This window comes from Suillus subaureus (assembly GCF_016647635.1).
Source record: "Suillus subaureus strain MN1 chromosome Unknown BJ212scaffold_10, whole genome shotgun sequence".
In the NCBI taxonomy this organism is placed as follows: domain Eukaryota; kingdom Fungi; phylum Basidiomycota; class Agaricomycetes; order Boletales; family Suillaceae; genus Suillus; species Suillus subaureus.
In genome coordinates, this window is record NW_024538566.1 from 884,736 (window position 1) to 906,098 (window position 21,363).

A 21,363-nucleotide genomic window follows, 5' to 3' on the forward strand; every position below is an offset into this window, starting at 1 on the left:
GTGAAAAGGAAAAGATGGAACTGTAACATTACCCCCATTGTAAGGGTAGTAGGCACCGACTACTATCAAAGAAGACAATGCGATCGTTTATAATTAGTAAGAAGTTCGGAAGCGTTACCTAGTTCAGCTTCCTTCATCCATTCGTTCTCAGAACTCGGGAATCCCTTCCATTTTACATAATATTGTCTTCGTGATGAAGATCCGCAGTGTCTGACAACTGCTTCAACTTTGTGTTCTTCTTTGCCATCAACCAGATCAGGGGGGGGCGGAATATAGTTAGGGCCATGGGTATCGTTCTCTTTATAAGGAGAAAGGAGTGCAGCGTGGAAAACAGGGTGGATGCGCCATTGCGCAGGTAGGGCGAGTCAATAGGTTATAGGGGATAATACATCAATGATCGTGAATGGTCCCTCGTGTTTAGGAGCGAGTTTCCAATTAGGATATCCAAGGTGGAGGTTCTTGGCTTTGAGCCAGACTTTATCACCTTTAGAGAATGGTACGAATTTAGACGTAATTTGTTGATGCATGGTGCTACATGCGAGTTCATGAGTGGCTAGCGCTTTGTCTCGTGCTTTATTTAGTAGGGAGAGTTGTTGTTCAATATTAGGTATGTCAGATTTCAGATGGGAATCAGGGAGGTGACATGGGTGATAACCCATCATGAGGTAAAAGGGGGAGGTACCACGTGCAGAGTGATGGTGTGAATTATGGACGAATTCGGCTAGTGGTAACATGGGCGCCCAACCAGTTTGGTCATTAGCACAGAAGATCTGGAGGTAGACTTCGAGTTCTTGATTTACTTGTTCAGTCTCTCCATCACTCTGAGGGTGGAATGCGGTGGAAAGGGAATTCTTGTATCTGAGGAGTTTTCTGAGTTCGACCTGGAATCGGGAAGCAAACTGAGGTCCGCGGTCAGAAATAATCTTATCGTAAAGTCCATATCTAGAGAATACTTTAGAGAAGAAAATGTTCGCAACGCCTTCAGCGTCTATAGTTTTGAGACAAGGGGTGAAAATTACCCCCTTTGAAAGTCCGTGGTCGACCATGACCATGATGCTATCAAAGCTGTCGGAGAGGGGAAGGTCCATGATCAGATCTACTGAACAGTGGGTGAAGGGTTGGTTGGAGATAGGAGCCGGAATAGGGGAGAGTGGTGGAGTAGAAGGGTGCGTGTTTACTTTATTCTGTTGGCAGATGCAACAGCCTTCTATGAAGTTCTTGACGAATGTGGCTAGACCAGGCCACCAGTAGTCGTGAGATAGGAGTTCCTGGGTTTTAAAACATCCAGGGTGTCTGGCGGTGGGAGAGTCGTGATGTAGGGAAGTGAGTTCTCATCAGAGATCTCCAGGGGGTACATAAGTAAGTCCTTTAAAAGAAAGAATTCCATCACTCAATTTCCAATCAGAAAGAGTGGAGCGAAGAGGAGGGGGAATAGAGGGGTCTGTAAGCGCTTGAAGCACTGTATGAACTATGGGGTTGACAGAGGATGAAATACATAATCTGTCCATAAAAGAAGTGTCAATGATGTTAATAAACATCGAATCTGGAAGAAGTTGTATACTAATGTTGTCCTTTTCGTCACTATCGACTGGAAGGTGATCCATTCTATGGGAGAGTAAATCGGGAATAATAAGTTCTTTTCCAGGTACATGTTGGATCTGAAGTGCGAATTGAGAAAGGAAAGTCTGCCATCTTGCTTGGCATCTATTCAAGTCTTGTACGTCTCTGAGATAAGTAAGGTTCTTGTGGTCAGTCTGAACGGTAACAGGAAAAGGAGATCCTAGGAGATAATGTCTCCAAGCTTTCAAAGCTCAGACGATGGCGAGTAATTCTCAATCATAGATCTGATAATTACGTTCAGCAGGGTTAAACAATTGGGATAAAAATGAACATGGGAGCCAGTCTCCATTATCGTTTTTCTGGAGGAGTACTGCTCCTGTGGCATATAGAGATGCGTCTGTGGCGATAGCAAATGGTGAGTTTTTGTCAGGTATTTGGAGAATCGGGGATGATGTGAAAATACGCTTCAGCTTATTAAAAGCTTCCTCACGTTCAAGGGTCCAAGAGAATTCTTCGTCTTTCTTGGTTAGATTGATTAAGGGTCTAGCAATCGAAGAATAGTCAGCAATAAACCATCGGTAAAAGTTAGTGAATCTGAGGAATGATCGGACTTCCTTCACTTTCGTGGGAGTCTTCCATTCAGATATTCCTTTTAGCTTCGCGGGGTCCATGGCAATAGAACCGGGTTTGATGATCATGCTGAGATATTCGATATCGGTTACGTTGAAGGTACATTTTTCAGGTTTAAGGTGGAGGAGGTTGTCGTGAAGTCGTTGGAGTACTTTGTGAGTTCGAATACGGTGGGTTTCATCATCCTTTGAAAAGATTAGTATATTGTCCATGTAAATAATGATCCACCCTTCTTGGATCATGTCTCCGAACAAGTCATTCATCATGGACTGAAAGGTGGCGGGCGAATTACACATTCCGAAGAACATGACCATGGGTTCAAAAAGTCCTCTGGAAGTGGCAAAAGCCGCCTTCCATTGATCAGATTTCCTCATATGTACATTGTTATATCCCCATCAAATGTCCATCTTGGTAAAGATCTTGGCGTCCTTTAGCTTATCTATAAGATCAGAGATTAGCAGTAAAGGGTAGTTATTCTTAACCATGTGTTCGTTCAAGTAGCGATAGTCCTGGCAGGGTCGGAGGGAACCATCTTTCTTCCCGACAAAGAAGAATGGAGAAGATTGGGGGGATTCGGAAGGAACGATCATTCCTTTGGTGAGATGTTCATCAATGAAATCATTCATAGCCTTCTCTTCTTTGGCGTTTAGCAGATAGATTTTGCATTTCCGCGGTTCAAAGGATTCCTTGAGGTCGATCTTGTGGTCGTATTTTCGTTCTGGAGGGAGGGTTCCATTAGCTACATCACCAAATACATCTTTGTATTGTCTGAACTCTTCGGGTACAAGTTCTTTGAAAGTTTTCTTTGGTTTGGCGGTGTCCTGGGCTAGTGTCTGTGAGATATTGTCAGTTTTCCGGATATAGGTATAGAAGTCATCGTTGTTGTTGATGGGATCTAGAAGGTGTGGGAGAGTTTTGTTAGCAGGGTCCCATTCCGGTTCTAGTTCTTCTAGAGCGTCATAAAAGATGTCTTTGTCTTCTTCGATTTCTTCGATAAATGCTTTTTTCAGGGTACGCTCCCTTAGGCAGACTTCTTGATTTGTCCAATTGATATCTGGGTTTTCCTTCTTTAGCCAAGTCATTCCCAGGATAGTGTCTTCTCCTCCTAAGGAGGTTACAAAGAATCACTTCCTCATAGGGATATCTTTGATCAAAAAGGAGAGTTCACAGTACCGTGTGATTCTTCCGGCTTTGTTCAACATGCCATCTACGTTTTGCACAGGTATCGGAGTTTCTAGTTTGTGCGTGCGAATATTTTCTTTGAGTATGAACTTCTCATTGATAAATTTGCCTTCTGCACCGCAATCAATTAGAGCAGTGGCTATGGTGGTTTTTTCGGTCTTTTTCAATCTGATGGTTAACGGCAAACGAATAGAATTAGTATTGCCAACAGATTGTACTACTAGTCTGATTCTGGGAGTTTCTGACACTGTGGCAGACTCCCCTAAGCAAAATCCTCTTCGTTGCTACTTTCTTCCTTCTTAACCAGCTTCTTTCCGGCTTTCTTCATCTGGCATGCTTTAAACGCCTTCCATTCTTGGAATTCCTTGTAGTCGTCGTCAGATGATTCCTTGACTACTTTCCTGGTACTGGTTGTAACCGTTGGGTGGTTAGGGCAATCTGCGGCTAAGCCCTTCTTGCCACATTTGAAGCATAGGCCACCCTTGCACCTGCGTTCTTGTTCTTGAGGAGTTAAGTAAGTCTTCCTCGTCTTCTTCTCACCTTCTTCATCATCTACTTCTATTTTATCTATATCCATGGTGTATGGATCTTTCACCTTGGTATAGGAGGGAGGTGCTATTAAGGTCCTTTGGACCTTGACGTCTAAGGCTTTCTCTAGCCACATTTTGATGGTGGTAGGGGTTGTTTCGAAGGCATATATAGTGGAGACTATTTCTCACTTTAGCCCGTTTCTGAAGAACATGATTTTGGTGTTCTCTTCGGAGATGCCAGTATCGGCTAGGATGGTTCTGAATAGGGATGTGTAAGTGGCTATGCTACCAGTCTGTCTGAGGGATGAAATGCGACAGATCGCAGTCTGTTCAACATTCTTGGGAAAGAAAGTGGATTTAAATTGCTTAGCGAAATCTTCCCAGGTTCTGTAAGTCTTTGCTGTGATGGCAGCCTTGAGTTGGCCTTCGGCCCATTTAGCAGCCTCGCCTTTAGTCATTAGGCTGAGGGTGAAAATGACCTTCTTCTTGTCATTATCGTAAACTTCATCGTTCATGTCTAGGTACACCTCGACTTGAAGCGTCCATCCCTGAGCAAGGCAGGTGTCACTGTTGAAGGGTGAGGGGGTCTTTCCGATTTCTTTAGGCATGGTGGTGGTAGAGGATCATTCATAGGTTTGGGTGTGGAAATTCCAAACTTTGTTCTTTGGGGCGATGCTAGTGTAGTAAGCTGCCCACTGGTCAATGGAGTATCTGATGCCCTTGGCGTCTATCTGAAAGAACTCTTGTTCTTCTTCATCCCAGGTGAAACCGGGGGGAGTCGGGGCGATTGGAGGTATGGTGTTCTGGGTTCTGCTCGTTCCTTGTGAATTACACAAAGGAAGGAGTTTCTGGGTTCTGTTCTGGTTACGAGTTCGAGGGAACTGTAGGGTAGAAGGTAACTTGACCTTTTGTTACACTCAGCGTTCATAAGAACGACTAGACGGAAACAAATGATCTAAAGTGTACACCTATGTACGAGTCGTGCAAGTTAAGCAGTATATTGCAGGCCCTGGTCTGTGTAGGTCAAGTTAAAGACTACAAGTGTAAGAGATAGAGTATATATAAGGAGATTAAAGCGGAGCTTTAATAAATGAATCGGAGATTGAAAGTAAATAGCGAATCAGAAATGAGAAAAGGGAATCATACGATGGAATGTTATAGAATGTCTAAGAATGATTAGTTAATCGTGAATAAGTGAAGAGGTGAAAAGGAAAAGATGGAACTGTAACACCAGCTGGTTTGCTGATGTACTTGGCACTGTATGGGAGGTCCTTGCTCTGTGTTTCATAGTCTGGATTGCTGTAAAGCACTTCCATGAATTATGACAACACTCAACAAATGGTATTATCAGGGACTGTTTCATGGTGTTAATGAAAACTCACATGAGTTACTTTGTGAGGTGAGCTCATAATATGAATGTAGTTCTCCTGTTCTGCTAAAGTCTTGCATGTGCTAGTTTTTTGGCTGTCTCTTGCTTCATGATCAGTTTGTTCTCACCAATGCTCTCAGTGGTATGCCAATCTGTCACCAACCTCAACATGTGACCAAGACCTATCATTTCTATAGGACTTATATCCCCAGGACACTCAGATTTATTTGGGTCTTGCTCAGATATTCCAGGTTGCACAAATGTTTGTACTAGGACCACACCTCATCCTCAGTCTTTGAGAATATCATGCTGAGCTTGTGGCCAACTCTGACATGGCAACTGCCACGACTTCAATTGCTTTCCAGGAGTGCATCCAGGGGTCAACTAGCAGTAGTGTGTAGTGCAAGATATGTTTGATATGATCAATTTGCAATGGGCAGGTAGTGTGCAGGGAGCAGGAGAATTTGGTTTTATTTATTCCAAGTTTTGACATGGTACTTACCTATGTAAGATGCAAAGTAGATATAGGTCATCCAAGAGCTTTTGGTGAACTATGAGTAGAGATCTCTTCCCAACATTGAGGTTCATGCACTTGATCTCAATACTGCTGTCAAGATCATAGCTGTTGGGAGAAGTCTGTTCACTCTTGATGCCATCACTGAAAGATGGCTGTTTTCAGGACCTCATGAAGGTTCTAAACCACTCAAGTGGTGCCTGTTGACCTGGTGAGAGGGCCAAGCCGCAGTTTGTTGACAGCACAAATCCTATTCACATTTAAGGAAATATGCTTATGCAGTGCAGTGTTTGCCTGTAAAGTTTGCTCTACACTTGTAAATACATGTTGGGTGGCTTCATAGATATCAGGAGCAGTATGTTTTCTTGTTCTGGCACCAAGTGAGTGCTTTGGTGAGGTGATAGAGAGATACAGGATGCTCAGGGTAACCCTGTGAAATTCAAATGCAATGCAAGGGTGTTGCAGCCTAGAGATATAATAGAGTCAAATTGTGAGCATCCTTGTGGATGTGGCATTGAAAATGGGCCTACACTAGGTTGATGAGAGTGACAACATGGTCATGATGGTCAACCAGGCACTGGTCCAGAACAAAGTGTAAGTTCTATGCTGCATCAGTCACATCAAAGACACTCTTACCTTTTTTGTTTGGTAGAACAATGTTCTCAACTAGTAACTGACAAGATCAATCCTAGACTCAGAGGATACATTTGGGGTATGGGAGTTTCACCCATGTTAGATAATCCAGAGGAAATGCTTTATGTATGCAAAATGCATGTGGGACTCAATGCCTTGTTTAGAATTACCTTTAGCAACATGTGGTAAACAGCATGTTGTGGAAGATGTTGAGCCTGACAACAGTAGGGGAGCTCAGAGTAGGCCACTGTCCACTATCTGCTGTCGCTTTCACTTTTGCTGTTGATGCACATGAGCACTAAGGGTTAACAGATGTTATATAAGTGGATAACCTACTATACTATGGCTCGCCACTCACTACATCAGCAGTATATAGCCTCATATGTGCAGTTTATGACCTTTTGAGCACTCTTACAACCTGTGCAAACACCAGAGGAATTAGTGCAAGAGCTTAATATGGATATAAATTGTATCATAGCCATACAACAAACTCACTACCTTTGTTCTCATACCCCTGTCCTCAAATCTGGCAACTTACACCTTGCATGGGAATGGGCACATAGTCTTGCCAATCACCAATGCTTCATCAATATGCTTCGAGTCTCTCCAGAAGTATTTCAAGTGATCTTAGGATTAATTGAGGACCATCCAGTCTTTCATAACAATTCAAATCAACCTCAAGAACCTGTGGAGATTCAGTTGGGTGTAACACTGTACCAAATGGGCCAATATGGAAATGGCGCTTCACTGGACTTGGATTTGCCAGCCATATGATATGATGAGCGCTGGTACTAAATGAAGTGCTCAATATGGTATATGTGATTTATTTGGAATTATTTAGTGTAAGTTGCAAAATAATTTGTTTCGGGCAACAGCGACAGCGACCTACTCTGAGCTCCCCTAGTAAGTCACACGCTTCATAAGGCCACTGAAGCCCTTCTGCGGCTGTGTGGAGCTGTACTTGAACTTATGTAAGCATCACACCTGCGCTGCCCAACCCCAAATGCGCTTCCCGATGATTCAGAGCGTCCCGACTCTCCACAACCACCATGCCCAAATCACCAGCAGAGATTCTTCTCGACAAAGCAGATAAAAAATCAAATTCTTCCACTGGATGGTTTTCTTCTTCATCAGCCAAATGGGAGGAGGCAGGGGACCTATACCAACAAGCTGCCAACTCTTTCCGGCTTGAGAAGCAATTCAAGACGGCTGGCGACGCATTTTCGAGAGAAGCAGAGTGCAGAGAAAAGTGCAACGAAACCAACGACGCAGCAAATGCTTGGTGGAATGCCGCCAAGGCATACAAGAAAGACGACCCTCAATGTATTTTTCCCCGCACTTTTGATGCAGCTGATACTGATCTGGCTCTGCAGTGGCGATTCAGGCTTTGGGTTGCACGATCATGCATCTCACTAAGTCGGGTAGGTTCCGCCAGGCAGCAGACAGAGAGAAAGAGATTGGCCAGATTTATCAACACGAATTGAATAACATCGCGAAGGCATGCGAAAGCTTCCAGCGAGCCGCTGAGTGGTACGACCAGGAGGACGCTGCTGCGTATGTACAGTCTTTTACAGAGCAGACAGCAACTCACTTTTATATATATAGAACGGCTAGCGCATGTCGCAAGGATGCCGCAGACCTCTGTGCTGAAGTTGAAGATTACAGAGGGGCTATACAACTTTATGAGATGGTCGCAAATTACGCGCTGAAATCGAACCTGACAAAGTATAGCGTGAAAGATTACTGGTTACGTTCGGGCTTATGTGCACTCGCCATGAGAGTATGTTTCTCGTTGATGTGACCTACCCTTATCCTAATCATGGTCTCAGGATGTTGGGAAAGCGCAGCGAGACATCGAGGTGTTCAAGTCGAAAGATGTTACATTCAGCTCAACTCGGGAATGCAAGTTCCTAGGAGACATGTGCGAGCTCGTGACAGCAGGTGATGAACAAGCCTTTACGACAGCAGTGTTCGAGTATGATCAGGTTACGAAGTTGGATAATTGGAAGACAGGAATATTGTTGAAGATCAAGAGGTCACTCAAGGACGAGGTGGATATTCTCTGATGGAACACCATTCGCATCTCACCTGTATCATCTACACGTACGTCGGACGGTTCACATTCATATTGATAGTTTAGATTGGGCCGAATATATTGACATGTATATCATGCACAAGGCGAACTTGAGGTGGACTACCACAACCTGCCTACATGCCCTCATTCACGTCGCAGTGCCGTGCTGATCACGAGGGGAGCATCTTCATGGTCTTTACCACGCGCAGTCATGGAAAGGGAGGCTGCGGGCCCTTGCTCTTCTACACACACACAAGTTCCATAGTCCACCATACAACGTTGAACAAGCGCTAACATCAAAAGTTACAGGTTGCACGCTTGCTAGCTAGACTAGCCCATTGCTCAATCACCTGCTCCTGCCAAACCTCGACTGACATGAACTGCAAGGACTACGATGGTTCCAGGACGAAAAGAACCTGTAGCACCGCAGTGAATTACGCGAGGCAAGCAACATGCTGTAGGCGTTTGTATACTGTCATCGGGCGACAATGGCCTGGCAGGGCGAGACTTCTCAGCTCCAGTGCGATCACCATTGGGCAAATAGTACTTACTTTGTTTGTTACATCGGCGGTGCCGGTGAAGGTGGGCGGCGTCGACAATTTCGAGGTCTGTACTTCCCTGCAAGTCTCGGCAGGGATTCGGGAACTTGCGTAGTGTGAAAATAGTGAAAGAACTGTGTGATAGGTACGGCCTCCGCCCCTTCGTTCAATTACTAGATTTTTTGCCACTAAATCCAGTCGTCCAAATGTGCCGCCTCGTCGTCTTGCTGTTATCCCAATTCTGACCATGGCTTGGATGCAAGTAGTTGCGAACCTATAGTTGGAAGCTACTTCATAAAGAGATCTTGAAGTTAGAGCTTCAGGTCATGTCGCGTAAGAGGTGGAAGGACAGACACAAATTACAGTGCCTGAACAGGATCCATAACATTGTCGTAATATCGGACATGACATATGTAGATGAAGTTCTACATCGCTGGTGAGCTCCCCTCAGCAATGGTGAAAACGTGTAACAAGGTCCTCGAGTAGCAAAACTGTTAATAATCAGAAAGCAGAATCAGTCATCCATCTCCTGAATATTAACAGTTTCGTCCATGGGGAAATCAAATACCAAGATGAGGTGACCGAGAAGACAAATTTCCAGCTATGACCCAGTGCTAGGTCAGTAAATGCAATTATGAGCCCTGGCTTTGCTTCCCTCCTCTTCTCTTCTACCCAGTCTTCTTAATCTCAGCGCGTCAATCGAACGGCCGCGAGCAAATACGTTCCATGCACGCGTACTAGTTGGACTTGACTATCCGCAAAATTGTATGAAGGGCAGAGAACGAGAGAAGTAGCGAATTGTTTGGGCAGTATTGACACCTACTGAGTAGCCTGTAGGGCGCACTAATAGTTGACCTATAATTTGATGAAGGAAGCAGAATGGAGCTCACTACTGAAGTCATATCGATCTCGAGTAGTTGAGGATACGATATAAGCAACAAGGGTCTCTAGTATCGGTAAGCCATTCGAATAAATTTCGCTCAACGTGGTACCAATTGAGAGTTCTGCTCTTGGGCTACATCCTGGTCGATGTGCTACGGTTGCTGCTGGTGGATATATGCTGCATTGGCATCCGTCAACATGGCAGGAAGTGGTTGAGAGTGAACACATAAGACTTCCAAATGCGGCAATCGTAAACCACTCGAAATCTTTTCTCTTCCAACTCTCGAACACGCAAAATACAGCTTTGCTGATCAACAGCTCGACGTGCTGCTGAGATATTGAATAATGGTTGGACATGCATAGGCTTGATGTTTTTTTGCATACTGATCGCTCCATCATAGAGGCCAATTCTATTACAAGGCAAAATTAATTCATAGCACCTTTAATCGTGATCTAACCTTCCGTCTCGCAGGTCACGAACGATCACTCACTCAAATCAAGTTCAATTCAGAAGGGGACTTACTGTTCTCATGCTCGAAAGACCATATCATCAATGTTTGGTTCTCACACAATGGTGAACGCCTAGGCACATACGAGGGCCACAATGGCACAGTATGGACAATCGACATTGACTGTAAGGACTTTTTTTCTACGCCATGATACTATCTGATCCTGACCAACATCTGATAGCACAATCAAGATTTCTCGTCTCTGGATCTGCCGACAATGAGCTACGTCTGTGGAATGTATCCGACGGCAAATGTTTATACGTTTGGGAGTTCCCAACGGCCGTGAAGCGTGTGGCATTCAGCGACGATGACGAGCGTGTCGTTTGCATCACTGAGCAACGCATGGGCCATCAATGTGTTATACGAGTGTTCAAGCTGAACCACGATGGAGATGGAACGACTCGTGAGTAAGATGGAAATACTACCCTTGATCACTCCTGATGTATCACTGCCCCTCCAGAATCTCTGGAACCAGAACATATGTTCAGTCCCATAGGGTCTAAGGCCACCGTTTGCGCATTCACATATACCCCAAACCTGATCATAACTGGTCACGAGTCTGGAAAAATCGCTCTTTTTGATGTCGTCACCGGGACAGAAGTTCTCAACAACGAGCGTGCGCACATGGACGTCGTCACAGATTTGCAATTGTCTGCCGATCGCAGCTATTTCGTAACAAGTAGCAAAGACAAAACTGCTCGGGTGAGTTTCTAGCTATCGGCGACTCGGGCATTTTGTTCATTAATACGCTATCGGCCTAGATACACGACACGAAAACTCTTCGAGTACTCAAAACTTTCACAACAGAGACACCTTTGAACAGTGCAGCACTAGCACCCAACAAACCATACGTAGGTCGATCATTCGTCTTTTAAGATCTTGCTCATATAACGGATACGTGCACAGGTTCTAGTAGGTGGTGGTCAGGAAGCGATGCAGGTCACCACTACGTCGCTGCGGCAAGGCAAATTTGAAACCCGTTTTTGGCACAAGGTCTTTGAAGAGGAAGTTGGCAGAGTAAAGGGTCATTTCGGACCCATCAACACGTCAGTTCCTCCAGTTTTATTTCTTTTCAGTGGTTTTCATCCATGAATTGACAATTAGGATTGCTGTTCATCCGGCTGGTACGAGCTATGCTTCCGGTGGAGAAGATGGCTTTGTACGTGTTCATCACTTCGAGGAGTCCTACTTCAGAGCAAAGCCGTATGGGGATCTCCAGCTCGAGGATTGAATACGTGCCCTATTATTTGGTCTTCCACTGTTTTACCTACTAGAACGACTTCATGACGTGTATCCGAAGTGATGTATGGATTGTGCATCATGTTGTATTGAAGCTTGAAAGGCGACAACGGGCCCTGCATGAGACTCAATTGTAAGTTAGAGCGTAATTTATGAGAAGGCCATGAATGTCAGCAAATGCCATCGTTGATTTTGGTACAGAGAACACCAAATTGACATCTGGACTCGCCAAGTACCAATCAACTAGGCAAACCCATCAAGCAGTAGAAACCGATGATCATTAATAAACAATGCCATGCAAAGGGAACGAACGTGCAACGAGGTGAGTGATACATAGCGCAGTGTGAATTAGCGTTGTTGTCGATAGCATTGAAGGGAGGGTATGAATATGCAATGCAGAGAGCGAAGTGGATAACGTCAAACAAATTTCTAGTTGAGATAACCGCGACACTTCGCAGAGCCACATAAGCATGGGATCTTATCTTGCTCGATGGGGAAATGATAATCTGCAAAGCGCGTCGCGTCAGTTAGAGAAACAAAGTATGGAGAGTACTGGGCTTGACTGACCATATGTGATTTCATCGCCCAGTTCGATATCCTGCTTAGCATAGATGACGATCTTCTTCTCGCCGTTGATAGTGATGATTTTCGCAGTACAGTTCGGATCGCATGAATGATTAATGAGACGCCTTAAGGCAAACATCCAATCAGCAGCTGCATCGCGCAAAGATCCGAGTCGGAACTTACCCAAGATTCCCCTTCTTCGTAGCGTCCACCACGAGGTCCTCATCAATCCGAAACAGATAACTGCTCCCGATCCCTTGCCGCTCATACACCTTTTCCCGCTTATCGGCGACTTGAGCCCGAATAATCTCGCCCACATACTCAATGACCATCTCCCCTCGCGCAATCCTCTCCATAGCGTACAACCCCCAGTCATGAATCGGAGACCTCGCAAACCGGAGATGCTTTTTCCGCGTTTGGAGCTGGTTGAATTTGATGCTCAGCTCTGCAGCGGCCGTCTCGCCTTTTGAAAGAGCTACAGCTCGCTGTACTTGGTTGATCTCTTCCAGACCTTGGGCGCGGCGGCGAGCGTTGGCACGGTTCGAGCGAGAAGAGGTGACGGGTTGGGCGGGTGCTTCGGTTGGAACGACTGACTCGACGTTGGTGGATCGTAGGGCGTATTGAGCGACATAGGCTGATTTCTCAGCATGAGATATCTTGTAGTAGCCTTCGGTACGTGCTGAACCTGTGAGATGCTTCCGAAATGCTAGTACAGTATCGGTAGTGGGCGGCGAGACGTGCGACACGCTTGAAGAGTCACTCGACATAGCCAGCCGAGCGAAATAAAAGTCCTCGTCGTCATCGCATATGCCTTGCTCGAGTGGATCCGGAGGAAGACTCGGAGGCCGCGGTGGTTCTGGCACGGGAGAAGGCGAGCGCGAAACCGACTCCACCTTTGAGATGTGGATGTTGGCAGTAGCAGGAACGTTGAAATCCAACTCGTCGGGCCGGATAACCTCGTCGACAATCACCTTGGCTGCTGACTTTTTCTTGACGACCTTCTTCTTCGACAAGGCTTTCTTGTGTTGTTCGTCATCCTCGAGCACAGCGTCCTTCTTCGGCTTCTTCTTGACAGGCTCTTGTTCCTCGTCACGAACCTCGGAAACAGCCCGTTTCCGGGGTTCGGGTGCAAGGTTCTCCTCATCCTCGGACTCCAAGTCTGATTCAGCCACCCTCGTAACCTTCGCGACGACCTCTTTCTTCCGCTTTTTCTTTGGTGGTTCAACGGGTACAGGCTCTTCTGGCTCGACAAGAGGGACTTCTTCGACCACGGATGCCTTTGCTTCCTCCTCCCTTATTCTTTTCGGTTTCCGAAATGAAAGTCCTTTCAGACCTCGCTTCTCAGCCGGCCGTTGCTCATTGACCATCTCTGGACCCTCCCTAGCTTTCGTCTCTGCAACTTTCGCCTTCTCGTCTGCAACCAGCTTCCGTAGATCAGCAGCAGCCACCCGCTCAGTGATGTCCTTTTCCAAAAGAACCTTGAGCTCTTTGACGATCGTATCTGCCGCTTTTTGAACTATCTCCTCCTTTGTCCAGCTAGTCTTTTCAGCAACCACAGGAGCGGCGTGAGAAGGAGGAGGACAGGCTGAGAGCGTTACCGAGTGGTGGCCAAGTGTTCGCGAGCTGAGCACCATGGCTGCGCGTCGTGCAGAGTCGCTTGTTTGAAAGGCAACATACCAAGCGTTGTGATCTCGTAGGACGCAGTCGACCTTGAAGTCCTTGAAGAACGCGCACACGTCTTCTTCACGGATAGATATCATCGCGCCGCCTGTGAGGTCTATTCGGACATGCTCGAAACCATTCTTGGCGAGGGCGTCGATGACAGTGGCACTAGTAGCCTCTCTTTGCTGTTGATGGCGCCCTTGTCCTGGGCGGCGGGAGATAGGGGAAGGTGAGCGGGATGGAGGTGCTGGAGCGTGAGTAGAACTATGATGTGAAGGACGACCACGGGTATGGATGGGTGTCGATGAAGAGGATGACATAGGCGCAAGGTCATTCACTGCTGGGAAACGAGTGCTCAGTGCTGAGTTCATCATTTTAGCTTTCATGACAGGCTGTGCTCTTCTGCTGCGGGGAGGTGATAGGCGTCCGTTGGTGTAGGGGATGTGTGCAGGGCGTGCAGGGAGCTGATGGCTGGGCCGCCATGCGGACTGGGCGGGTGTATGCGTCGAGCTTGGGGTCTGAGCTTTCGGTATGGATATTGGTGCGGGTATGGGTGCAGGTGGTAATGTCGGAACCTTGGCTTCCTTCTCCTTCCTTCTCTTCTCTTCTCTACCGCGATGTTTCTGTTGTTCTAGCTCTTTCCGCACTGCCTTCAGTTTGAGACCTTCGCCGTCAAAGACCACTTTGAGTTCCTCCCCATCAGCCATTCCCATGCCTGTGCCAAATTTCTTTCCGTGGGTACGCTCTACACATATCTTGGCCTCTTCATGTGTCTGGTACCGAATAAACACGATGCCGAGCGCTACCCCAGACTCCATGTCAATTTGCGGATCAAAGGAGGAGATCCTGCCATGTGCACTGAAGACGCGACGTATCTGCTGCGTAGGCGTCAGAGGTGACAAATTCATGATCAGCACAGCTGTGGGGGGCGGTGGGCCTGTTGAGTTTGGATCATACTTTGAAGACGCGTCAATGAGGTTAATTACAAGATGTATATGATTACACCCACTTCATACCGAATTTCATGGAACGCGTCTCGGTGTGGACGTTTCTTGAAACTTGGTGCCTTGCGGGGATCGGTTGTGGTAGGTTCTGGCTCGCCTTCGATCACCTCTCCATTATACCGCGTGAGCGTCTCCTTTCCCTTTCCTTTCCCCTTGATCCGTGGCTCATCTGTACCATCGACCTGGGTAGCTCGAATCTTCTCGATTAGAGCCCGAAAACGACCGTCGCGGTCCTTGTCGATGGCAGGGTCATAAATGATTCTGAAGTTGCTGCCAGCGGGGTATTCGGAACGGGAGGGCGGCCATGGAGGAGGGGGAGGCAGTGAGTAGAATTCAGGTGGGGGTGGTTTCGATGATGATGCGACTGGTTCTGAAGGAGGAGGTGAGGGTGATTTAGAGGGCGGAGGTGAGGGACGCGTGATCTGACAAATCTTGTGATGGTGTAGGTGGTGGTGAAGGCGAAGGTGGTGGTGGTGGCACCTCTGAAGGTGGTGGTGGTGGTGGTACTTCTGAAGGTGGTGGTGGTGGTACCTCTGAAGGTGGTGGTGGACCTGAAGGTGGTGGCGGTGGTGGTGGTTCTTCAATTGGTTGTGGTGGTCTCGGACGTGATTCGGTGAGGGAAGTTCTGCGATTAATTGTAAAGGATATCTTTACAGGTTGATGAGGCCTAACACCATCAGCAACAGTCGCTGAACTCGCTACAGGTGATGTTTCATGAACTGGCGAAGCAGATTCAGATGACTATAGAAAATTATCATTTATTATGATTCTCATCGTTCTAAGCAGTAAATAAACTCACATTCGATGCTGAATCAACCTGCTTGCCCTTCTGTGTAGATCTTGGTCCTGTCGGTACATTTATTATAGGTGGTCCAGTATAGCCATTAACAAAAGGCTTTCCAGTCGGTTTACCTCGGGGTTGAGTTGGAACACCATTCAGGAGTCTTGGTCCTGTTGGTGGTGGTGCACCAATTTTGCTAGTACCAGCACCAGGCGAAGAAGCCGATGTTGAACTCGACGACGTCGAAGCTTGTTGTGACGATGAGCCAGGCAGCGAACTCAAAAGCGCTCTTGGTCCCTTTGGAGGCGCTTTACCAGACATCAAAGCAGCCTAACTAACATGAGCAAAGCTCGAAATAAAAAAAATCTTGTTCGCTTTCACTGTCGTCGAAGAACGTGCAAAGATAAAGGGAAACCCGGAGGATGTCGATGAGGATCGTGGACAATGTTAAGCGTGTGCGAGCACAAACAATTGGGTCATCACCGCGGCAAACAACGACCAAGCCAAACAGCTCAGAGAGCTCTTTTCTCTTCCACATTCAAAAATCGTCTATATAAGAAAAACTCACAGATGCGCGGCAACCTGGCTATCCAAAACTCTATCGACTCATGTTTCACCAGCTTTTGATGCGAACAAGAGTAGCGCCCACTACCACAGATGCCACGTACGTAGGAAGTTTCGTTTGCGTTTGGGTTCCTGCAGAGAAAATTTACTACATGTGGCACTACTATAGGCTATGCTCCACCTTCCTTCCAAAAGCCTTGCTGCAAAAGCATGTAATCACGAACGGTCTTGTGACCTCCACTGAATTCCACTCCGCTTGGCTCCTTCCAGCTCAGCGATATGCACTTTGTTTGTGAGTATGTCTAGTCATATGATGCATCGGCGTCCCGCAATCATTTTGGGCATAGTGTCGTTCGATTGACGTATAGGTGCCTTGCTTATAATCTGGCTGCAATATTCGCTACTGATCTCAATAGAAAACTGATGTGATGGGCGCCAACGTTTCTATACGTTCCAATTTCAACACTCGTCGCTATGATGATCACGATACTACTGCTGGATCATCATCTGTTCAAGCTTCCACAACGCACACGCATGATGCAAGTCGCCTTCTCAACTCGTGTCCCTAAGATTTATACATATTGGCTATAACCATCTTCTCTTCTTCTCTTCTTCATGATCGGAACGGCCTGACGTTACTCACCGCGTGTGAAGTAACTGTCAGGCTGACGACAATTGCTAAACCATCCCCTAGTCGATAATCAGCGAGATGTATGTTACATTTCCTCTATTTGAAGCGATTGGTCGACTACGTTTGTATGTTACTGTACTATGTATACGAGTGTTGTGTATGTACGTGTGTGCGTGTGTTTGCCCAATAATTAACACTATCAACGTATGCTGAAAATACTATTGTACATCGAAAGCGATGAAAGGGCGCTCAACGCTATGATAAATATTAAAATAAGTATCCCAACCACCAACGAGCGAAACCAGTCGGAATAGATGAGATGAAACGAATGAGCCACTCGATCCTTTGATCAAAGCATTCTCAAACGCTTCAAAATATCATCATAATTCCGTTGCGTAACCCGCCGTCCATTCTTCTCCAGTACACAAGCCGTGCCATACTGCCTCGAGATGTGATGCCGTTTCTCGGCGTCAATAGACGAGGGTTGATAAAAATCCGAGCTCGAGCCCGTTCCTAAGGTACTGGTGCTAGAGGTGTCCAGATCATACGACAATGGGGACTCTTTGCTCTCCTCCATGATGGGAGCGAAAAAGGTAGCGCCCTGTACACGAGCCTTCTTGGGATCTACACCCACAGACACAGGATGCCCACCAAAGACGAGCTCAGGGGGCGGAGATTCACCAAACTTGCGGCACAGCCTTAAGAAACGCCTCCGCTTCGTTGTTAAAGGAGACGGTGGCGGAGGTGTCAATGGGGACAAGGGTGTTGATGGTGACAAGGGTGAATGCGCAGAAGGTACGGTCAAAAAGTTTGGAGCAGATGGCGTGGTTGTAGGAGACGATTCTGCGGTGGAAGTGGGAGAGGAATTCGGAAAGTTGAAAGTGATGGAAGAGTGGTATGAGTGAGTGGGTGCCGGAAGAGGTATGGTCTGTATGGTGGGCAGACTGCGTTGGGACTTGACGTGTCGGCTTCCCAGCTCCGTAACGGTAGGATCCAGGAATGACTGGCGTTGCAGGGCGAGATGCTGCGGATCCAATATTAGAGCGGGAGGCCGATATTTTTTCTTGTGTCGAATGATTGTTTTTGAAGATGTAGAAGAAAAGCTGGAGCAGGGTGTGAGACTCTGACTGTGGCTCTCTTGATGGTCCCGGGGAGGATCCAAACTCTCGAGAGCAAGCCGTACATGCAGAGCTCGTCCAAGATCTGCAGAAGGTATGTCTTCCGGTACGTCATGCCCAGCCTGCTTTGATGAGTTTTGGTCGCAATAATAGAAGAAACATTATAGGACTCACAAGAGAATTTCGAACACCCAACATTATGACTAAAACTTGAATGCTATTAAAATACAACCGAACAAGACCCAACGGCTCAAATGCACTCAGTGCAGGCCCGTATAAAAAAGGGGGCAAAAGGACGAACGAGAAGTATTCTAGAGAAAACGAAGGGAAGGGAAGAATGCAACTTTGTCTTCGGTAGCGTCGCCATTTATATAACGACGGTCACGACGAACGTAAGTACCCTGGTTGATAATTTTTTTGAACGACTCATCGCCAACGTTAGCAGCGACATCGATAGTCTCAAAAAGGAAAGTCTTTATGATCGACTGGCACCGCCTTCGAACTTCTACCGCAACCGATGTGAAGCGTACGCGAAAGAGCTCTGTCTGGACACCGGAGATGAATGGATTTGGCTAGTATGGCACCGAAGCCCAACAAGATCAGGCAAAATCTCGACGACTTGAACGAATACATAAGTATTGCAGCTGTAATTAAATCTCCGTCGGCCCTTGACTGTATCCCTGCCAGGGACACAAGGTCCCCATACCCACCACATAAGAAAGTCAACAGCCGACTCAATGGATAAATCACCGACTTCGTTCACCATGGATGCCAAGCCCTGGGATCATGTGCCACGGTGGGTTACCGACGTTACTAGTGTAGACGTATGCTGTATTGCTAGCTATATCGATGTTCTCTGGATAAAATCTTGTCCTGGGCTAAATCATTATCATAGATCGTTCTTTGGTTGCTATGTTTCGCCGCACCACGCTAAAGATCGTGACAATCGATTTAGACGAGTGCAGACTGCAAACTTAGCAGGCTTTCAGATTCGGAATCGAGGTACTAGATGCTCCACTGCAATGAACTTGACTCCGAAGTAGGCAAACTCTCAACCGTGACATTGGTTTCTAATCAAGTAGCCTGAAGTAGTACCGGTTGTACCAATTATCCCATGATTCCACGCTTACCCGGATATCGGCTAGTACTTACGGCCGTCGATCAACGTTCTTGACCCAGGCCAAGCCCCCTCGAACGAACGACTCAGATGCCCGCCAACATGACCTCGACATACCCTTTTGAGCCAACTCCTCCGTGGACGACTGTAAACCCTAAGCCATTCTTGCCTTTTCGCACGCGTTACGATAGCGAAGCGCCTTCATTACCGTCGCCTCGAAACGAGCCGTTCAATGACAACTATGTCGTTAGCACTCACCTCGTGCCTGCTGGTTGTCCAAGACTCACTCCGGATATCCCATTGCCTGTGGTCCCTAAATTCACGACGAATGCCGCAGAACGGAAACGAGCTGTCCAGCAGCTTTCCACTGAACTTATGATGCGACAAGAGCGCTTCATTCGGGGAGAGTTGGGCGGAGAAAGAAGCGAGAAGCCGTTGTGGAACTGTGTTAACCGATATGTCAAGAGAGCTCAAGATGGGAGGAAGGGCTTGACATTGTTCTTCACTCACGCAAATGGTTTTCCCAAGGAGGTACTTCATTTTTTGACATAATTCGTGTATTCAAGAACAGCCATTGAATGTGTTATAGATATGGGAAGCAACTCTGCGATATTTATTATCGTCACCCACAGCTTCACTGATTGACGAGGTGTGGTCTTGGGAAGCCGTTCAGCACGGTGATGCTGCATTAGTCAACGAGACAAATCTCAGTGGCATATGTGAGATACCCCGCGCACTTCATCCAAAGGCTGAAGTTAACATTCGTTTCTAGTTGATTGGCGAGACAACGCGCGGGATATTGCACACTTTCTATTATACTATCTACCGGAAGATACATCTTCAGAGGTTTTACCGACGCATCTACAACTTCTGCCAGAGGCTATCCGTGAATCCAGGAAGATCAAGGGATTTTCATCCCGTTCCCTGGTCACCATTGGACATTCATTTGGTGGCTGCACTTCGTATGTTGTTATCGCTAGCGTTTTACTCTGATCTAAGATTGACAATATCGACGCAGGATACTAGCAGCTGTCAATTTCCCTGCACTGTTCTCCTCCATAATTCTCATAGACCCTGTAGTTGTTAACGGTCTCAACTATTCCTCCAATTTAACTGGGCTCAATTCGGCCGCCCTTGGTAGGCGCGAACGTTGGCCATCACGGTGAGTCACTATTTCGTGTCAGTAACTTCTAAGTATTCAAGTAATGTCACAAGTGAGGAGGCATTGCGCTCGTTCAAGGCCTCTCCATTCTTCAGAGCTTGGCATCCTGATACCCTGCAGCTATATGTTACATATGGCTTGTGCGAGGATTCACAAGGGGGCGTGAAGCTAAAGACGTCAGCTCTACACGAGGCTTTGGTGTTCGTAGATCATATAGGATCAAATGAAGCATGGGAACTGTTGGAAAAGGTGGACGAGCGAATAGAACTGCGTTGGATTGTTCCAGGGAAGCCCGAAGACAAGGGGTGCGTTACCCCCAGCCATAAACTCTACTCTACTGATGTCTGTTTCAGAATTGCAGGCGAAAAGGCAACGAGGGTGCGAGTGTGGCGAAGACCTGTTAACTCATCCAACGTGGTGTTTCACTCTGCTGGGCATCTGGTAAGCAGATGTTTTGTGTCCATGTACAAGTTTGATTAAGGCGGGCTGTTGCTCAGATTCCACATGAAACGCCAGAGGAGCTTGGTAAGTGATTTTTCGTTTTCTACAGCAATGTTCACGTCATGATTTTCCTCTAGCCCAAGAAATATCAGCTTTTCTGGAGAAGAAGTACGGGCTACGGAGTAGAGCATACCTATGATATCCTTCGCGATGATATTGAATTCATCTAGGCCTGTACCAACAATGCACAAGAAACAAGCAATACCTGAAACAAACATAGACAGCTGACGCTGCCATATTTGAATTTCGCTTATGTGTATACAACAGTCTTCTGGAATGACGCGGGCGGGTCATCTTTGCGACGGCATTCTTTTGACCTAGCCTTCTATGTGAGTTGACTGCTGCTTGATTGCGTGGGTATCGCTTAACCGCCACTTCCTTGTTCCAGCAGGGTCAGGCACAAATAGCGCAGCTGTGCACTGCATGCTATTTCAGGCCGAATAGATCTCGATACGCGTTCGCACTCATCTGAGGTCGCACGGATTTGGCTCGATAGTCCAACGACAGCCTCAGTCTAGTCTCCCCTAGTCAGACCAAAAGAGAAGGAGGACAGTCATTCGTTCTATATCATGGCCTCACTCGGACCACGCCTTTTACG

At 46.8% G+C, this 21,363-nt stretch overlaps 5 protein-coding genes across 5 annotated transcripts; 3 read left to right on the forward strand and 2 right to left on the reverse strand.

The window, feature by feature from the left end:
* The first annotated feature begins 7,260 nt into the window (after positions 1 to 7,260).
* BJ212DRAFT_80695 (TPR-like protein) lies at positions 7,261 to 8,705 on the forward strand. The gene is made up of 4 exons (XM_041344106.1): positions 7,261 to 7,741; positions 7,792 to 7,972; positions 8,024 to 8,198; positions 8,248 to 8,705. Exons 1-4 carry the CDS (start codon positions 7,468 to 7,470, stop codon positions 8,482 to 8,484), a joined length of 867 nt encoding a protein of 288 aa, XP_041194918.1. The 5' UTR covers positions 7,261 to 7,467; the 3' UTR covers positions 8,485 to 8,705.
* Positions 8,706 to 10,157: 1,452 nt separating this feature from the next.
* On the forward strand, positions 10,158 to 11,797 carry BJ212DRAFT_80610 (WD40-repeat-containing domain protein). The gene is made up of 8 exons (XM_041344104.1): positions 10,158 to 10,261; positions 10,315 to 10,333; positions 10,386 to 10,547; positions 10,604 to 10,825; positions 10,883 to 11,124; positions 11,184 to 11,273; positions 11,329 to 11,468; positions 11,527 to 11,797. The coding sequence occupies exons 1-8, from the start codon at positions 10,259 to 10,261 to the stop codon at positions 11,651 to 11,653; spliced, it is 1,005 nt and encodes a 334-aa protein (XP_041194919.1). The 5' UTR covers positions 10,158 to 10,258; the 3' UTR covers positions 11,654 to 11,797.
* A 139-nt stretch (positions 11,798 to 11,936) lies between these two features.
* Positions 11,937 to 16,014, reverse strand: BJ212DRAFT_81127 (uncharacterized protein). The gene is made up of 6 exons (XM_041344118.1): positions 15,691 to 16,014; positions 15,594 to 15,632; positions 14,897 to 15,539; positions 12,409 to 14,843; positions 12,229 to 12,350; positions 11,937 to 12,167 (listed from the first exon to the last, which is right to left on the reverse strand). The coding sequence occupies exons 1-6, from the start codon at positions 15,747 to 15,749 to the stop codon at positions 12,091 to 12,093; spliced, it is 3,375 nt and encodes a 1,124-aa protein (XP_041194920.1). The 5' UTR covers positions 15,750 to 16,014; the 3' UTR covers positions 11,937 to 12,090.
* Positions 16,015 to 16,723: 709 nt separating this feature from the next.
* BJ212DRAFT_80991 (uncharacterized protein) lies at positions 16,724 to 18,452 on the reverse strand. The gene is made up of 2 exons (XM_041344115.1): positions 18,160 to 18,452; positions 16,724 to 18,110 (listed from the first exon to the last, which is right to left on the reverse strand). Exons 1-2 carry the CDS (start codon positions 18,181 to 18,183, stop codon positions 17,217 to 17,219), a joined length of 918 nt encoding a protein of 305 aa, XP_041194921.1. The 5' UTR covers positions 18,184 to 18,452; the 3' UTR covers positions 16,724 to 17,216.
* A 658-nt stretch (positions 18,453 to 19,110) lies between these two features.
* BJ212DRAFT_80849 (uncharacterized protein) lies at positions 19,111 to 20,844 on the forward strand. The gene is made up of 5 exons (XM_041344110.1): positions 19,111 to 19,633; positions 19,692 to 19,821; positions 19,875 to 20,064; positions 20,121 to 20,264; positions 20,318 to 20,844. Exons 1-5 carry the CDS (start codon positions 19,193 to 19,195, stop codon positions 20,742 to 20,744), a joined length of 1,332 nt encoding a protein of 443 aa, XP_041194922.1. The 5' UTR covers positions 19,111 to 19,192; the 3' UTR covers positions 20,745 to 20,844.
* Positions 20,845 to 21,363: the final 519 nt, after the last annotated feature.

What these genes read in the sequence shown, in the direction of transcription:
- BJ212DRAFT_80695 (XM_041344106.1), top strand. Translation starts at nt 7,468, where the DNA reads ATGCCCAAATCACCAGCAGAGATTCTTCTCGACAAAGCAGATAAAAAA. An exon ending in CAAGAAAGACGACCCTCAAT is followed by an intron (nt 7,742 to 7,791) that starts GTATTTTTCCCC and finishes CTGGCTCTGCAG; the next exon opens with TGGCGATTCAGGCTTTGGGT. An exon ending in GACCAGGAGGACGCTGCTGC is followed by an intron (nt 7,973 to 8,023) that starts GTATGTACAGTC and finishes TTATATATATAG; the next exon opens with AACGGCTAGCGCATGTCGCA.
- BJ212DRAFT_80610 (XM_041344104.1), top strand. An exon ending in TAGCACCCAACAAACCATAC is followed by an intron (nt 11,274 to 11,328) that starts GTAGGTCGATCA and finishes ATACGTGCACAG; the next exon opens with GTTCTAGTAGGTGGTGGTCA. An exon ending in CATTTCGGACCCATCAACAC is followed by an intron (nt 11,469 to 11,526) that starts GTCAGTTCCTCC and finishes ATTGACAATTAG; the next exon opens with GATTGCTGTTCATCCGGCTG.
- BJ212DRAFT_81127 (XM_041344118.1), bottom strand. Translation starts at nt 15,749, where the DNA reads ATGTACCGACAGGACCAAGATCTACACAGAAGGGCAAGCAGGTTGATT. An exon ending in AGGTTGATTCAGCATCGAAT is followed by an intron (nt 15,633 to 15,690) that starts GTGAGTTTATTT and finishes AATTTTCTATAG; the next exon opens with TCATCTGAATCTGCTTCGCC. An exon ending in GGGCGATGAAATCACATATG is followed by an intron (nt 12,168 to 12,228) that starts GTCAGTCAAGCC and finishes CGCGCTTTGCAG; the next exon opens with ATTATCATTTCCCCATCGAG.
- BJ212DRAFT_80991 (XM_041344115.1), bottom strand. Translation starts at nt 18,183, where the DNA reads ATGTTGGGTGTTCGAAATTCTCTT. An exon ending in TGGGTGTTCGAAATTCTCTT is followed by an intron (nt 18,111 to 18,159) that starts GTGAGTCCTATA and finishes AACTCATCAAAG; the next exon opens with CAGGCTGGGCATGACGTACC.
- BJ212DRAFT_80849 (XM_041344110.1), top strand. Translation starts at nt 19,193, where the DNA reads ATGCCCGCCAACATGACCTCGACATACCCTTTTGAGCCAACTCCTCCG. An exon ending in GACAAATCTCAGTGGCATAT is followed by an intron (nt 19,822 to 19,874) that starts GTGAGATACCCC and finishes ATTCGTTTCTAG; the next exon opens with TTGATTGGCGAGACAACGCG. An exon ending in CGCGAACGTTGGCCATCACG is followed by an intron (nt 20,265 to 20,317) that starts GTGAGTCACTAT and finishes TAATGTCACAAG; the next exon opens with TGAGGAGGCATTGCGCTCGT.